This window comes from Scylla paramamosain, chromosome 36 (genome assembly GCF_035594125.1).
Source record: "Scylla paramamosain isolate STU-SP2022 chromosome 36, ASM3559412v1, whole genome shotgun sequence".
Classification (NCBI taxonomy): Eukaryota; Metazoa; Arthropoda; class Malacostraca; order Decapoda; family Portunidae; genus Scylla; species Scylla paramamosain.
Window position 1 is genome coordinate 10,019,132 of NC_087186.1, and position 17,776 is coordinate 10,036,907.

At 46.9% G+C, this 17,776-nt stretch overlaps 1 protein-coding gene across 8 annotated transcripts in view; it reads right to left on the reverse strand.

Moving 5' to 3' along the window:
- LOC135090964 (neuron navigator 3-like) overlaps positions 1-17,776 on the reverse strand; it is a 55,690-nt gene that overhangs the window by 20,681 nt on the left and 17,233 nt on the right. The window contains exons 1-2 of one of the 8 annotated variants that reach the window (XM_063988212.1): positions 12,850-13,433; positions 657-1,564 (exon numbers count right to left, since the gene is read on the reverse strand). The exons of 6 other annotated variants lie outside the window; for them this stretch is intronic. In XM_063988212.1, the coding sequence (XP_063844282.1) occupies positions 657-715 (59 nt within the window). In that variant the 5' untranslated portion in view covers positions 716-1,564; positions 12,850-13,433. Of the gene's footprint in view, positions 1-656; positions 1,781-12,849; positions 13,434-17,776 lie in introns of those variants that run through there. One more of the 8 variants, XM_063988211.1, reaches the window with a different exon arrangement.

A 17,776-nucleotide genomic window follows, 5' to 3' on the forward strand; every position in this document is an offset into this window, starting at 1 on the left:
CTGGTTTGCTCAAAGTTAATTACGAAGTGACATTAAGTTGTTTTTTTTCCACGCATTTCGTAATAAACCTGGTAAAATTATCTTCTTTAACTCCCTCGGCGAGTATTAGAAGCGGAGGCAGTGCAGGGTTGGGTTGGCGCCTCTGAGCAGCGTTATGACGTGGCGGTGTTGACTGTGCTATCAGCCGCTCGCTAACCCGGAGTTATTGGCCAACGTAAACTTTGCAGCGGCGCCCTCAGACCCCCGTGGAATATGTTGACCTTTTACGATCGCTTGCTGGCCTGAAATATTTCACGCGTTGCTTGCGGAGGCGAGGGAAAGCAGCGGGGCGGGAGTGCTTGTAGCTTTGTCTCCGCCCCAGAAAGACTGAGCGATCGCGGCGGGGCGTGTTGAGTTCTCTCTTAAAGGCGGGTCAGCAATACCTTGGGGTAAATATAACCCTGCAAGTGACTCTGGATATTGTTCAAATGAATTGTCTTTTGATTTTGTACCTTTATGCAAGCGTCGCAAAGGTCATTCTAAAGGTGGCAACAGGGTACAGGGAGCAGCACAGGTGACTACCGCCAAGGGTTCTACATCTAGGACTAATTACATTAGCACTACCTGCGTGAGTGGCCAGGGCAGGTGAGGCCGGGGAACAGGTGGGAAAGGCTTACTCGGCATCGTAGGAGTAAGAGTAGCGGTGGCGGAAGAGGTTCTCGTCGTAGGAGGACATGGCTGCTGTGTGTGTGTGTTTCTTGTCTGACGTCAGGACTGGTGCAGTGGAGAGCCGCTGCCTTACATGTCACCCTGTCGTCCCCGCACTGCTGCGTCACGGCTCACCGCGGCTCACCATGCCTCGCCGCCGCCTCCCTCAGCGTCCCCAGCCATCCCTGGAGCCACGGGGCCTCGGGAAGCTGCTCGGCTCTCTATTGACACACCGAAAATAAGTCTCGAGGCAAAGATATCGCCGCCACAGTCAGGCCGTGTCGCCCTTAACAGCGCATGGAAGTCGGTCGGTCGCCTCGTACTTGGTGTGAATTGACGCCCTGTGGGAGCCGCGGCCCATCCTTTGTGGCGCGCCGGGCTGGAAATGAGGCCCCCGCTGAAGTCCTTTCGGAGCCAAGATTAAGGAGGGAAGGGCGTGAGTCACTGGCCCGGGTGGGAGATACAGCGCACCTTATTGATTATGTAATAAAATGTAGCATCTAGCAGAGGCGAGGCGAGACTGGCCGGAGAGGGAAGGGAGGTCGCGGGGTGACACAACTCATCCCACGCGGTGACCTTTGGCCTAGGAACAGTGGCCTTGGGGGTTCCTTGGTCATTCATTCACTTATCAATATAGGCGAAAGTTGAGTTCAGCACACTTCCGAACGCTGAGTGAAGGCGGAGTTCTCACAAGGCGCGGTCCTCGGAGTGTTAAAAGGTTTGGTTTTGGGTTCACGAGCCTTGGCTATTATCACAACGGATCACAGAGGAGAGGGAGTCATCTCGTAGGCTGCAGAGGGTTAAGAGTCAAGGGGCGAACCTCTCAGTGATCGACCACACTCACCCACACGCATTATTCAACACATCAATGCCCCGCCTGTCACGAGGAGAGGGAGGCAAACAAGGTCACCAGCTGCGGCTCCGGCACTACGTCACGCTGCGGAGGACTGACGAATGACGCAATACAGCCACAACAAACGTCACACCTGCGTCACACGATTGGAATCTCATATTCTCCCACCATAAGGATCAGTGTGTTGCTTACTGATGAATAAACACGAATGCCGGCCAATATTACGAAAATGAATGAATATATGAATGGAAAAATAAACGATTGTAAGAAAATAATGGCGTACAAAATACAAAACTACGTCATGGAAACCGAGACTGAAACGAGGCACAAAAAGTCAATGATGAGTATAATAGGAACTCATTAAAAAGTTACCGAGGTTTCTGTGTGTGTGTGTGTGTGTGTGTGTGTGTGTGTGTGTGTGTGTGTGTGTGTGTGTGTGTGTGTGTGTGTGTGTGTGTGTGTGTGTGTGTGTGTGTAGCTGACGTGGGACAAGTAATGTTATCAGCGACCAGTCAAGACATGAGTAACAACCTGCCAATCAAAACACAAGGCAACCGACCAATCACGAGGAGAGACGTACTAACAGTAAGGAACATAAAATGAGAAAGGATTGGGATGCTGGACGAGGCGGGGCGGGGCGGGGCGGGGAGGGGCGGGGCGGGGCTGGACAGTCTGATCCTAACGTTAGTCCCAGGTCACCTCAAATTCTCCCTCGAAGGTCTGTTTCCTAAGCCAACTTCATTGACATTCCTGACCCATTCCCCAACATCTCGGCTCCTCTGAGGGAATGGAAGGGAGGAGCAACGGCAGGAGGAAGGAAGTGATAGAGGAGGGAGGGACGGAAGGAGGGAGGGAGGAAGGGAGGAAAGGTGTTGAAATCGTCCTCTGTAAGACTGACATGATGGTGACCTACTAAAAGTTTGTGCATTATGGGAGTTTGTGGACTTGCTTCCATTTCCTCCCAACAGTTCTTAACTCAGTCAGCAATTACTTTCCTCTTTGTTGTTGTTGTTTTGAGATGACTTTTATATAATTCGTCTTGTTCTGGGGTAAACAGATGTATAAAAATTCTTAAACTGAAAAAAAAAAAAAATACACAATATATTTCAAGACCTATAAACTAAAGAAATACGTTTCTCTATCTGTATTTAAAAACGATACTACTACTACTACTATTACTACTACTACTACTACTACTACTACTACTACTATTACTACTACTGCTACTACTACTACCACTACCACTCCTTTCAATTTACATTTGAAGGGTCACCCAAGAGTCACCGATAAAAAGTCTAAGGCGCAAGAGAGGGAGAAAGAGCGAGAGAAAGAGAGGGAGGGAGAGGAGGGGATTACTACGGAAGAGAGGAGGACTCTCTTCACCTAAGGAACGCACCTCGTAATTGGAGGGATGTACCTGAAGACTTTAGAGAAGGAGGGAAGGTAAGAAGGGACGGGAGGGAGGGAAGGCGGGTAGGGAGGGAAGAACAGGTAAGCGGAAACTCTTAACGAAGTGCTGAGTCTGAGTTTTGTTCTTAATGGATGATGGAAACGAGGCGAGCAGGTGAAAAAAGGGGGCATAATGAATAGAGGGGGACATAATGAATAGAGTGAAATGTGTTAGTGAAGATGTATGGGACACAATAGCAGGAAGATTTTAAATAGCATCATATTTTAGGTTCTCGCAAGGTGACACCGTGAAAAAAGTGAGTGAGGTACATTAGTGAAGACCTGGAGGTGAGTCAACTGTAGACACTTTAAAAGATTACAGAGGATTTCAAATAACAGGTTCCAGCAAGGTAATTTTAGCTCACTACCTGAAGTATAGAAGACTAAGGTACAAGCTACAACTACTTTTACTTGATTAAGATGGAACAAATGTTGGAGTGCTGTTCTGTGTATAACGTAAATGGAGATACAGTGTAGAAATAACATTTAATACGATTTCAAGGAAAGGAAAGGCGGTGAAAAAGAAAATGATGCCAGAATATGACTTGAGGGTGCAGTCGAAGAGAAGAAGGAAACTTGGAACTGAAGAATACTTGCAAAAACGTTGAGAAAATGAGAATATCAGCAGAAATTGAGAGAGAGAGAGAGAGAGAGAGAGAGAGAGAGAGAGAGAGAGAGAGAGAGAGAGAGAGAGAGAGAGAGAGAGAGAGAGAGAGAGAGGAAAAAAGTAATACACAATTCATGAGAGGCGATAATCTCCATCACGCGTCCTCCTCTTCCTCTTCGTTCTCCTCCTCCTCTTGCTCCTCCTTCCACCTCCTCCTTCTCTGCCCTGATATTTCAAGTTACCACTTACTCGTATACAGACAAGAAATAAAAACACAACACCCATTCATATAAAAAAATCACGTCTTTCCCCCAGTTCATAAGCACAAACAAAGCTGAAGGAGGAACTGTCTGGAGGAGATCTTATACTTTTCCCCCTGAAGATGACGTGATGCTGCTGTTTTGTCCCTTGACGCCTCCATGAGCTTACTGGGGCCTGAGGACAAGGAGAAGGAGGAGGAGGAGGAGGACTCATAGGATCTACCGCCGCTTCAGATCTCAAAGAACCCCAGCAGTATTTCAGTCTCCAACTTCTCTCCTGTTGCCTCCAGCCTCTCCCTCCCCAGCCCTTCGTCCCTCAAAGGCCCTTCATTACTATTTTTCCTCCACTTCTTGACCCTTCTAGGCTCTTCATCCCTCGGGCTTTATTCCTCCCCCTTCGTTCTACAATCTCCCTTTACTCCTCTCTTCATTAGCCTTCCCTTCATCAAACTCCTATATAGTCCTAGCTCCTGTCCTTGTCTCTCTCCTACGCTTCATTCCCTCCCCTCGTCCCTCGTTTTTCGCCCCCAGGACCCAAGGAACCTCAGGGAAATCTTAGGCATCTCAGTGGTTCAGGATTCAATCTCCCCCGGGCTGTCTCGAGGCCCAAGTGTGTGTGTCTCGATTCAGGAGTCTCCGGTTGTTGTTGTGTGCATGTCACGGTGAACAGGCAGACACACACACACACACTCTCTCTCTCTCTCTCTCTCTCTCTCTCTCTCTCTCTCTCTCTCTCTCTCTCTCTCTCCGTGACATACTTTCCCGAGGTCTCTACATGTCCTAATTAAGCACCAATTAGTGAGACCGCGTGCATAAAATGGAAAAAAAAAAAGTAGATCTTGAAATGAAAATCAGCTTCGACTATGACGGGGGGAAACATTTTTAATCTGGCGATAGTTAACAAAATAACAGCATCCCACACTCCTCCGTCACCGAGTCCTCACACACCGGGTCGAGCAAAACACACTAAACCCCCCAGGAAAAAATGATAATTTATGCAAGGCGACAGGCGGGAAAGAGGCAAAAGTGGGTGTAGTGAGGGCGTGAATGTGCGTGAAGAGTTCGTGAGTGTGTGTGTGAGTGAGTGAATGCCTTTTGTCTTTCTCCTCAACTTTATAGCGCCGCGAGTCTCTTCCGATGGCTTTTCTATCTTGGTTCCTTTACAAGACGCTGTGGAGGGCTTGGAAGGGCAGTCAGAAGAACGTAAACACTTCACGGACTTCGAGCTTCAAGTGGCAAACAACAGCAGGACAAGACGGACGTGTATCTGGCGGTGTTTGTCTTAGCAGACCTGGGGCAGACACGCAGCTGGCAAGAGGACAGTCCGGCATGAGTGGGTGTTCTTGAGTTTGCGAGTTCATGTGATACGCTTTCTCGTTCGTTATTTGCAAGGGAGGTTTCAAGATGCTTTCGTCATAGTCTTTTGACTGTTCTATATTTACTGGGCTTATTTTCCAGCCTTTTTGTAGCTTGTCTTGCATAAATGAATATATATGACCTGTAAATTGTGTTTTTTTTCTCAAGTTTCTACACTATTATTGCAAAGTTTGGGTTTCCAATTATCTTTTCTGTGAACTGCAAATGGCTAACAGATGAAAGGTCAGGGGCAAAGCCAGAATAACATACAAGGACGTGGGAGGGAAGCAGACGTGCAAGACATCAAGGGGCAGGACAGGTCGAGGTGAAGGGGCGTGATCATAAGCGTCAACACCAAGGCACTCAGGTGGAGGTGAATGCTGGATTATAACTCCTCGCCCTTGTGATGCTGAGAGGAGATTAATTTGCGGCCAACACGCTGATATTAACACTTTTGTATATTGAATTATAAAACTAACCTGACATTAACGTGGCTACTCATCCGTCTCCTTTCAAGCCTTGACTAGCAGGAGACAGGCAATACCACCACACGCCTCAGACATTCCTAGTGACACTAAACACCTATGGCTGATATTTTAAAGTTATATGAAACGACTTTGACTTTAACGTGGCTGCTCATTCGTCTCCTTTTAAGACTCAACCAGCCGGAGACAATGCAACTCACGCCTCCGACATTCCTAGACACTCTTAACACCCACGGCCTTTCGTACCCTATTGTTCCGCTGAGTGCCACACAGAGACGGCTCGACAACGTGACCGAGGGAGCCGCTGAGCCACAGAGGAACCTCACACAAGAGCGCTCCTTACTGAGAAAAGTGAGCAACGCGCCAACTCGTTTTCTCTCTCCTGACTGAGTGTTTTTAAGGCAAGTATTCCTCGTCCTGAGAGCGCCTGGGGGTCGTGGAAACTGAAGTCACTGAGCGCCTGGGATAAGTGGGCGCCGTGCAGACTTCAGGACCTCCCCAACACTGGATAAAGTTGTTTGGGATTTATACGAGCTTTCACTCGGGGAAAATCTTACCGTGTAGACTCTTTGGTTCGTTAGTTTTGCTTTGCCTTGTTAATGATGATGACGGTAATAGTAATGGTAACAATAATAATAATAGCAGTAACAACGAAGCCAGGTCTGACGCGGAGGCACTGTTTTCAAGCACTCTCATTTGTTTAATCCGATGAATATTTGCTGGGGTCCAAACAAGCAATTCCATTAATAGTACAAGGACACGACACACTGTATTACTATGCGGACGACAATATGTGGACGAGGTTCTGGGAAGACGGAGTGAATTACTGTATCGAATAAACTTCCGGAGCGTGAAGTAGAGACACACGAGCGATACACGAGCACGCTGCCAGTGATGAACGAGGAATAGAAAGAAATGAAATGGGAGCAACGCCATTGATTTCCTGTACGTAAGGTATGAACAGCCTGGTGCCTCATAATGCTCCGGGAATGCTGGAAACTTCGCAACATGAAAAACGGATTGCAACACATTTTTTCCCGGAATCTGCTGGAATCTGCTATGCCGTTCGATGTGAGTTGACAGGATTAGAAGCGGAGGCCAAGCAAATCTCACATTGTTACGATCTTGCAAGTCTTTTCCATCTTCGTTGGGGCTTATTGGAAAAAGTTGTGCTCTGGTTTCGTCTTAGTAGTATAGAATGGCGGGATATTTGTTGCAGAAGGAGATTTCACCGTTAAAAGGCAGACAATTGTGTTTTCAGTGACTAGGGAGCAAACTAATACGTTAATTGGTATATTTTGTGAAGGCATACTTAAGTTACATTGGTGCTGTTAACTGGTATATAACAATGTTGAGGAACAAATGCATATGATAATAAAAAATCTAAATATCATGGAACGAGGCAAGGGTGAGACTTTGTTTGGCCTTGTCTCTGTTGTTCATTGCAAACCTTAACTTCTTTGGAATTAAGAAAAAGAGGTGCTTGTGTTTCTCGTCCAGTGAAAACCTTTTATCTCTTTAAACACTATAAAAAAAGAAATTGCATCAAAATAGTAATGACCTTCAGTGATTGGCTCTTCATACTGTGACGTCAAACCAATCACAGCCCTTTCCGGAGTCACGTGGCACTTCGCTTCATTAAACATTTCACCACTTATGCAAATTTTCACCATAACATATATGGCTAGTGGGTTTTACGTGCATTATTTACCACAAAGGCCTCGTAACTCCCTCTTCCCGCTGCGCTGCCACCAGTCCATCAGAACACAAAGGAAAGACGTAACTATGAATATTAACAGGAGGTACAGCGAGGCTACAAAATTTTTCATCCTTAAACTGCATTTCATTTTATGGCAACAAGTGACATTATAATTATTTCTCCTCTCACTCTCCTCCTCCTCCTCTTCCTCCTCTTACTCTAACACTTCGCCTAAGGAGTCTCGCGAACCGTGTGTGTGTGTGTGTGTGTGTGTGTGTGTGTGTGTGTGTGTGTGAGTGATAAAGGGTCAAGGACGAGACTGAGTGAAATTCCCCAAACACACACACACACACACACACACACACACACACACACACACACACACGATTCAGTCTGCGGGGTGCCTTTCCTACTGAGTGAATCTAGTTTCGAAGTGGAGAATGTGAGACTGAATGAGGCTCCAAGTGTTGAGGAGGAGGCTGGAGATGAGGAGGATAAGGAGGAGGAGGAGGAGGAAAGAAGTTGAGAGACATGGAAGGGATACATGGAGGAGAGAATGAGGGAAAGAAGATGAGGAGGAGGGAAGGGACGGAAAATAGATGAAGAGGAAGAGGAGGCGAAGGAGGAGGAGGAGGATGGAAAAGAGGTGCAGAAATGGAAAACCAGGACATGGGAGGAGGAAAACAATGAGCCAAGTCAAAGGAAACTGAGATGAAGCACGGAGGAAAATGAAGATGAAAAGGAGGAGGAGGAGGAGGAGGAGGAGGAGGAGGGGGAATAAGAAAGTTACATAAACAAAAGCAAAAGGAATTAAGCTTTTGCCAGACACTCCTCTGTTTGTCAGTGTGTCTGTCTGTGTGTCTATGTGTCTGTCCGTGTGAGTGTGTCTGTCTGTCTCCTGTCTTTTATTGTCTGTCTAACTGTCTATTCTCTTTGTCTTTATCTGTGTCCGGCAGTCAATCTCTCTCTCTCTCTCTCTCTCTCTCTCTCTCTCTCTCTCTCTCTCTCTCTCTCTCTCTCTCTCTCTCTCTCTCTCTCAGAAAGCAAAGAAAACAGAAGGGGAAGAAGGAATGATGAAAGTAATACGAGAAAGAATTACTAAAAGGTGCGAGAGGTAAATACTGACGCAGGATGGAGGAGGAGGAAGGGAAGAGGAAAAGTAGAAGAAAGAGGCGGAGGGATTTAAAAACTGCACACACACACACACACACACACACACACACACACACACAGAGAGAGAGAGAGAGAGAGAGAGAGAGAGAGAGAGAGAGAGAGAGAGAGAGAGAGAGAGAGAGAGAGAGAGAGAGAGAGAGAGAGAGAGAGAGAGAGAGAGAGAGACTGGAAATGTTGAGAGGATGGTAGGTCATCTCTTCAAAGCGTTCTCCTCCACCACCACCACCACCACCACCACCATTACTACCATTACCACCACTATTAACACACAACTTGAGACTTACTTCACTTGTAAAGCCATTACGACACATGATCTCTCTCTCTCTCTCTCTCTCTCTCTCTCTCTCTCTCTCTCTCTCTCTCTCTCTCTCTCTCTCTCTCTCTCAAGGTTTACACAATAATAATAAGATAATGAGCTAAAGAACGCCTGGAAAAATTAAAAGAATGCTACATCACCACAAAGGAGAACCCTCACCTACGCTCTTTTGTTTACACACACACACACACACACACACACACACACACACACACACACACACACACACACACACGCCTATTCTTCAGGATCTTGCGAGTTTATTTTTAGGGAAGAGTATACATAGAAATTTTCCAAGCCTTGTTGCCCATTTTGGAGCGCTATTTGTGTTCTTGAGTTATTTTCACCGGCTCTTTCTTTCATGGTTACCTTCACCGACTCCTGCTCAAGGCCGAACGCGTCTAAAATATTCTGCATCAGATACAGAGTTGATGTTTTGATATAAATGCACAACATATTGACAGGAAGGGCTTATAGTTCACACACACACACACACACACACACACACACACACACACACACACACACACACACACACACAAAAACCCAAAGACAAGTAATGTAAAAGCAAACAAATATAACTGACACAAGTAACACTCCAAGAAAATATTACACAGTCAAACGATCACACATAAACACTGCAGAGAGAGAGAGAGAGAGAGAGAGAGAGAGAGAGAGAGAGAGAGAGAGAGAGAGAGAGAGAGAGAGAGAGAGAGAGAGAGAGAACAAAAACAGACACACGAGCGAACGGGAACATGCGTGCAGTACGGTCAAAGAAAATGGGGAACCGATGGAAAAGTTTGACAGACACACAAGAGTGGGAAGGATGAACGGAGGGAGAGATGGAGGGAAGAGAGAGAGAGAGAGAGAGAGAGAGAGAGAGAGAGAGAGAGAGAGAGAGAGAGAGAGAGAGAGAGAGAGAGAGAGAGAGAGAGAGAGAGAGAGAGAGAGAGAGAGAGAGAGAGAGAGAGAGAGAGAGAGAGAGAGAGAGAGAGAGAGAGAGAGAGAGAGAGAGAGAGAGAGAGAGAGAGATACTGGGACGGTGAAAAAAGGGAAGTAAGGAAGGAAGGAAAGAAGAATGGGGAAAAAAGAAAGGGAAGGAGAGAGGGAAGGAAAGATTGTAAGATTGACTCCTTTCCTTCTTTCCTTCTCCTCCCCCTCTCCTTTATCTCCTCCTCCTCCTGTTCTACTTTTTGTCCTCTTTTCTTCTCTACTTCATTTTCACGACCTTCTCTTCTCTGAGCTAATCACGATGGCCTGAATTAATTGTCAAGAAAAAGATTCCCACGCGAGTCATCTGAAAAAATATGATTACGCAGAAGATTAATTTTATCCCTTGGCTTAATGGGAGTTATCATCATCATTATTATTATTAGTTGTTTTCATCGTTATTAGTACATATCTCATTCCTGTATGCTCCTTATTGATCTTATTTTTCTTCTCCCTCTTCTCAACATCTCAGCTCACAAGAGTTTCTCAGCGGGAGATGCAACGCTCTATGATAACCCCCAGCCAGCGCCTCATGACCTCAATTTTGCAGTGCTATGACGCAATTTATAATGTCTCCTCACTTCATTCAGGTATCACTGTTATTTCCTTCTATTGATCCTCGCATTCCGATCTCCCACGTAGCACAGCTGAGCTTCAGGTGTCAGATACCAAATTAATCACAGGTGTACAGGTGTTAGTGACAGGTGTGACAACTGGAGGCAGGCATCACTGTAAGGCTGTAATGCATTCCTTTCACTATCTCGGCCCTTCCCTCTCCGTGCCCCGCCCTGCTCCATCCCGCCTGGCCCCAACACACACACACACACACACACACACACACACACACACACACACACACACACACACACACACGCTTCCCCTGCTTCATCACGTTCCTGCCACGCACTCACACCCCCCGTCCTCCCGTCACGCCCAGGTAAAAGCCAGCCAGTGCTTTCTATGGCCGGCACTCAATAAAACCCGCCAAGCTTGCAAGGGTCCTGCTCGATATTTAAATGCTTCCTCTGTTCTGACTTGCACTGGGGCAAATTTACGCTAAGTACAGTAAGGATCGTTGCTTTTAATGTCTCGGTAACTAATTTTACGAATCAGTGTCGTAGCGCGAAGGCTTATGGCTAATGATCTCAGTTCATCCAGTATTCACGAGACACCTTGCGAGGCGCCGCGGCGACGCTATGGCCCTCGCGGCCCGGCGGTATCTGTGAATTGCCCTCGTTACTTCGGGGACCCTCCCTGGCGCGGCGGGAGAGGGTGGGGAGAGCAGGGAGCGGGGAAGAGAGAAAGGAATGAAAGGGGTGTAGAGGGTAAGAGGGGAAATGGGGTAGCACAGCAGGGGTGGAGGAGGAAGCAAGGGAGAGGCAGAGGGCGATGATCCAGCCTTGCTGGTCCTGGGCGTGACTGTGCCTGCTGGCGGCGTCACGCCTGCGGTAACAGGTGTCTGGTGTCATCGACACACCAACAGGCGACGTAGTACATTCCCTTCAACCTGTCCGCCAGCTCAGGAAGACCCACGGTAAGCCAGACTTATTTTCCAGCATTATTTTCATTCTTTTTGTTCGTCAGTGATAGACAGACGCGCATTATTGCAGCGGCAGATCTATAACCTGCCGGCGACCCTGCAGGAGGGGCGGCGGGCACTGCGGCGCCCCGTACAGCGTGCAGGACGTGGCTTTATTAACGTTCATCTTCATTTTTTTCTATATTAGCAGGGACAGCACGCGCTGGACACCGGACGCCCGGCCAGCGCTCCAGGAACTGTTATGTCTGGAATGCAGTGCTTTTTATGTTGTGGTGGTGGACTTTTACGCCGCCGGCAAGGTTTGTGTGTGTGATGCTGAGGGCTCAGGGCAGACTGTCCTGGCCGTGCTCCTGAGGCTCCTTGGTCCCGCCCCGCCCCGCCCGGCACCGCCCCGCCCCATCCCACTCCACCCCGCCCTGCCCCACCCTGCCTCAGCCCGCCTAGCCCTGCTCAGCCCATCCCCACCCGGGTCATAGTTGCCTCCACCACCATCGCCACTACAGACACCACCACCACCACCACCGTCGCCGCTCCACCTCATTCAAACTTTCGGTGAGTCCCAAGCACTTCTCCTCCTTCACAAATTCCACTTCAGGACTTCAGGTTATGGGAACATGACAGAGAAAACGAATGACTGAAGTTTGGGAGATTGTCAGCGACTTTAAGAGAGAAATAAACACTGGAATGCTTGAACACTTAACTTGAACAACAATTAACGGAGAAGATAAATAACAGAAGCAGCGTCAAAACACACAAGTACAACCAGCAGGATAAAATACAGACAAGTAATGACAATAACAACAGAGTGAATGAAATGAACACTTGAACAGAGGCGAGCTGTCAAAGGGTGATAACGTCAATAAATGAAACAGAGACAGAGAGAGAGAGAGAGAGAGAGAGAGAGAGAGAGAGAGAGAGAGAGAGAGAGAGAGAGAGAGAGAGAGAGAGAGAGAGAGAGAGAGAGAGAGAGAGAGAGTAGCAGCAGCAGGTGTGGTCACTCCACGCGACAGGACGTACTGTGCAACACTCCCACACCACACGGGCAACCACCACCACCACCACCACCACCACGCAACACTCCCCTCGTGACGCACCAACCCACACTGCCCCGCCTGCCACCAGCCCTGGGCTTTACGTAATCACCATCGCGAAATTCTCAATCACGACAGAGTTGATAAATGTTCCAACTTTTTTTTCCTTCTTTCCGCGTTGTGTTTCCAAGAATGTAGCGTCCACAGTTCGCGCCGCGGTGGTTCAGAGCAGGAAGGGGTCCCGCTTGTTTGTCAGTCACGGGAGGGGCCCCACCCAGGACTGCGGTGGCCACTAATGATGAATACTCTACGGCCCATACTCCCCTACATTCACTAGGGCGTAGTGGGGACCTTCAGCGGCGGCGCCACCCTTCGCCTCACCACGCGAGTACCTCATCCCTACATTTGGTTGGCTCAGAGTCTGGGATCAAGGCATGTTCTCCGCGGCACCACAGCGACATAGTCAACTTAGGGGCTGGCGGTGACGTGCTCCCGACGCCGGGATCATAAGGCCCACTGACGGGCTGGCCAGTTCGGGGTTGCCTCTCGCCCAGCTGGTCAACGTTGCCACTTTTCCTGCACGGCGCCAACCTGCCTCTTGTCTTGATCACCCGCGGAAGGCGACGCCATCTCGATCTCTCCTTCGTCAGGGATCCTGTGGCATCATTAGAGGGCGATGCCACCACAGCCTCCGAGGGGCCTGGCCTAGGTGTGTGTTTTAGAAGGAGTTGGATCTGCCGTGCTTTCATATTGATTCCCACAGCTGAGTTGCCAGGTGGTGGTGGTGGTGGTGGTGGTGTTGGCGGTGATGTCTCGCTCTGTACTCGCCGAGGTTCTTTCTTTGTCTGCTCTCCATTCAAGGCCTCGAGGACAAGTCGGGTCAAGACACAGGTGATGAATGCCGCTGAAGGAGAGTGTCTCGGGCGCCACAAATCGGGCGTCGGGAAAACACAAAGCGGCACCTCAGGTCGGCGCAGCATTGCCACGTCTTCTGTCTCGTGGCACCGCGATTTCCAGTCCGGGTGTGTCATGCGAACTCCTCATAAGAAAAATAAAATAAAACGCAGTGATCAATGCTTCGACGAGCAAACAAAAACCGGATTCACACAATGTCACACCAACAAAAGTCACCGCGCATCGTTTTCTTTCAGGGGCGCCGTGATTGCAAGCAGGTGAGAGCAAGGAATAAAAAAATAAAAAAAGTGCGTAGGGAAAAAAAGGTTAAATAAATAATGGGTGTATTGAGGGCGGGACACAGGCAGGCGGCAACAGGCGGGTCACAGCATGGAGGAAACCAAATCTGGAAACCTGTGCTGATCATGCATTGAAGGACGAGGAGGAGGGGAAAGAGGAGGAAGATGAGGAAGACGAGGGAGAGGTCAGGATTAGTGTCATCGTATTATCTGCCAGATTTGCGAGGCGTCAGACTGCGGCGGTCCACGGCAGGTAGTGTAAGTTGTGGCCAGTCTTAGGTCAGGGTTACGTTAGGGAGAGCTGGCGTGAATCAGGGATGTGTAATGGTGTGTGTGTGTGTGTGTGTGTGTGTGTGTGTGTACTCGTGTTTTATTCCTCACTTCCCGCCCGGTGATGAAGCTATTGCCTCAAGCACCACCCACGCGCGTGCAAACATTTACACACCGAGGGGAGAGAAAGAGGCTGGAAATTAGGTGGAAAACTGCGCCGGTGTTCTTACTTAATGTATGTTGGCGATGAGCAAAGTGCGGCCGTGGAAATATAAACATAACATTTGTCATTCATTTACTGTATTTATGGGCGAGAGCGAGAGAGCGAGAGAGAGAGAGAGAGAGAGAGAGAGAGAGAGAGAGAGAGAGAGAGAGAGAGAGAGAGAGAGAGAGAGAGAGTAAAGTGAGGCAGGAATGATGACAGGTGTGAAGTATGACTAATAGAGGTGACAGGTGTGTGAGTGAGGGAGAGACAGGAATGCCCGACAGACAGGTGAGAGACGCAAGGTATTAACACACTTGACGGGAACAAATGACACGCAGACGAGCGCAGGATGAGAACCAGCCATGGGAAACTGACGCACGCGCGAACGAATGAAGATGGAAGAAACACTCGGGAAAAGTAGATGAAAGCACTTAGAGAAATATTAAACCTAGCGTGATTAACGAAAATACTCACCACTTTTCTAATTGCCAAAGAAAACACGAGAGAAAAATTGATGAAAGGAAGTATAATGAACGAACATAAAACACTTAAAAAAGAAACTGATGACTAACATAATTACTCACAACCTTTCTACCTCTCTATTAAACAAATAAATAGAAAGAAAAAACGGATATAATCAGCAAGATTACTCAGAACAGTTCCAGCTATTAATAAAATCCTTTCCTATCTCAACATATACTCGGGCATTCAGTTAAAGGAAAGACTAATTAAAGCAGAAGAAACGACGCACACACACATACACACACACACAGAGTGAAATGTCAAAAGGCCCTTGAAGAAAAAAAAATACAGGAAAATACTAAACAGTTGACAATGTTGTAAATAAATCTTCCAGCTATATACCATTTGCCTTTCCATTCCCTCGCATGCTTGTGGGAACGCGTGAGTGGCTAAGAGAGAAACCAGTAACTCCCCTGCCTCCTACAATAACATAATTTTCACACACTGCTCTCTATTTACTTTCACTATCCCTCTTCCTCATACACACCAGGACCCATTCTCTCACTCCCTCACTCTTTCACAAGTGTCATTCTCTCCTACTCCTGCGTATCCACCTCAATCCCACGGCCCCGTTAACCTGAGGAAGGAGATCGATCACCTGTGTTCGTCTCACCGGAGGGAGGGGATAATTAATGCCTCGCCTCTGATGAAGATCTGCAGGTAACCCGTGAGCCTATCTGTCATTCAAGGTCATATCAATAATTGCATGTGTCAACTTAGTGGTCCTTCTTTTTCTTCTTCTCATCTTTGTTGTTCTTCTCCTCATCCTTTTTTTTTTTCTTCCTCCTTCTCCTCATCTTCAGTTACTATTTCCTCTCTCCTCTTCTATTTTCTTTTCTTCTTATTCTTTTCCATCAACATCCTCCTCCTCCTCCTCCTCCATGTTTAATTAATTAGACGCGGTGACAAGACCCAACAATAATTTCTTTGAAGCGAATACGTACATTCATGTTTCGATATAGGTAAACAAAAATATCTATTATAAAAAAAAAACACGCACAAAAAAAAAGAGAAAAAAGCATGGATGAAAAAAAACTACAGGAAAGGCGACACAGAGCCAAAGTGGAAATATGACGGCCCCCGGGAACACAGAAGTGGAGGAAAATGAAAAAAAAAAAGGAAGGGAAAAAAATAAAATGGATACAGTAAAAAAGGAAAATAAACTGGCGGGCGCCCACAACAAACACAAACAAAGGAACGCACGATAACAAGCACCGCCTCCTCCTCCTCCTCCTCCTCCTCCTCCCTGTCAACACAAAGGCCTCTAAAGACCAATTATGCAGTGATATGTTAATTACCGACATTCAGTCTTACCTCCACCACCCGCAAAAGGTCACAGGAGGAGGAGGAGGAGGAGGAGGAGGAGGAGGAGGAGGGAGGAGGAGGAGGAGGAGGAGGAGGAGGAGGAGGAGGAGGAGGAAGGAAACAGGGAAACAAATCTAGCTTCCAACGGTTGGTAACGAGAGAGAGAGAGAGAGAGAGAGAGAGAGAGAGAGAGAGAGAGAAGAGAGAGAGAGAGGAGAGAGAGAGAGAGAGAGAGAGAGAGAGAGGAGAGTAGAGAGAGAGAAGAGAGAGAGAGAGAGAGAGAGAGAGAAAGAGAGACTTTTAGAATGAAACACGCCCACACACACACACACACACACACACACACACACACACACACACACATCACGTTACCTTTCCTGTACGGCTTCCTTTCCCTAAACTTCCGCATGTACTAACACCCCTCCTCTCCCGCTCCTCTTTCCCCTCACCTTCCGTAACACAATGACCCTTGGAACCTCCTCCATGACCCTCACAACCACCTCCACCCTTACGCTATAACCCTTGGGAGACCCTTAAAAATTTTCCCATAATTCTCTTAAAGTTTACAGCCGTATTTTATAACATATCTATTCCTCGCTTTTTATTTTAACTGCAAGAGGTCTGATGCTGTTTTGTTCTTCTTCTGTGTTCCCTTGCGTTTGTCTCTCTTATATCCCTTAATTCTCTTAATGTTTACAGCCTCCATTTATAACACTATGTCACGTTCCTTAAGGTTATCACAACAAAGATGATATTATTTTGTTCTTCCTTTGTGTTCTCTTGTGTCAATACGTCTTTAAATATCGTACAGTTTCTCTTGGTCTTTAAAAAGCTTGACAGTGACCTTTCTAACCTTACGTACATCACGGGAAAGAGCAAAAAAAAAAAAAAAAATAATAAAAGTACGAGGAAGATTAAAATTGTACATAAGTCTACGGGTTTTTGCAATCCAATTTTCACTAACATTTGCCATTTCCCTTACCGTTCTCATCGAAGTTTGTGGCGTTTTTAAGGAGTGCTTGTAGAGATTAATTTATTTCCTCTTGTTTTTTTTTTTGTCCTATTCATATACATGACAACATAAGCCCTTTGTCTATTTCAATCCATAATATTTTTCTGTATGTTGTAACCTTGTAAGTCTTTGTCTTTGTCATGGTTTATCTGTTTGTCTGCTTGCTTGCCTGCCTGTCTGTCTGTCTTTCTGTATACATATACGTTGATATTTATGTGTGTCCGTTTGTTTGCCCTGCCTGTCTGTGTGTCTGTGTGTCTTTATATTTGTCTATGTCTCGCTTTTGTCTTTCTATCTGTGTTTGTGTGTCTGTTTATTTTGTCTGTCTGTTTGCTTGCCTGCCTGTTTGTCCGTGTGTGTCTGCTTATCTGTGTATCTGCTTGTCTGTCTGTCTGTCTGTCTCTCATATGTAGTAATCAAGATAGCAGCAGCAGAGAAGATTACCTGATTTCTTCTCTATTCCAGGTAAGACTGCCTAATTATTTTCCACCCAAGGCCCCCAAACACCTCAAAAAGACCATCCGTCCATCCTAATTAGACCCTTAACTCCCTCGGCTGTAAAGGTCAAAAACACCTCCCTCCCAAAAACACAATTTGCCTCCGACTAATAATCCTGGAAGCAATTATCACGAGCTTAATTATAATGTAGTTATTTTCAGTGGATGTTGCCTTCTGAGTTCTTTACCAGTAGTAGTAATAGTAGTAGTAGTAGTAGTAGTAGTAGTAGTAGTAGTAGTAGTAGTAGTAGTAGTAGTAGTAGTGGTGGTACTAGTTGTTGTTGTTGTTGTTCTGTTGACTTTGTTCATGTTCTACGTTAGTTACT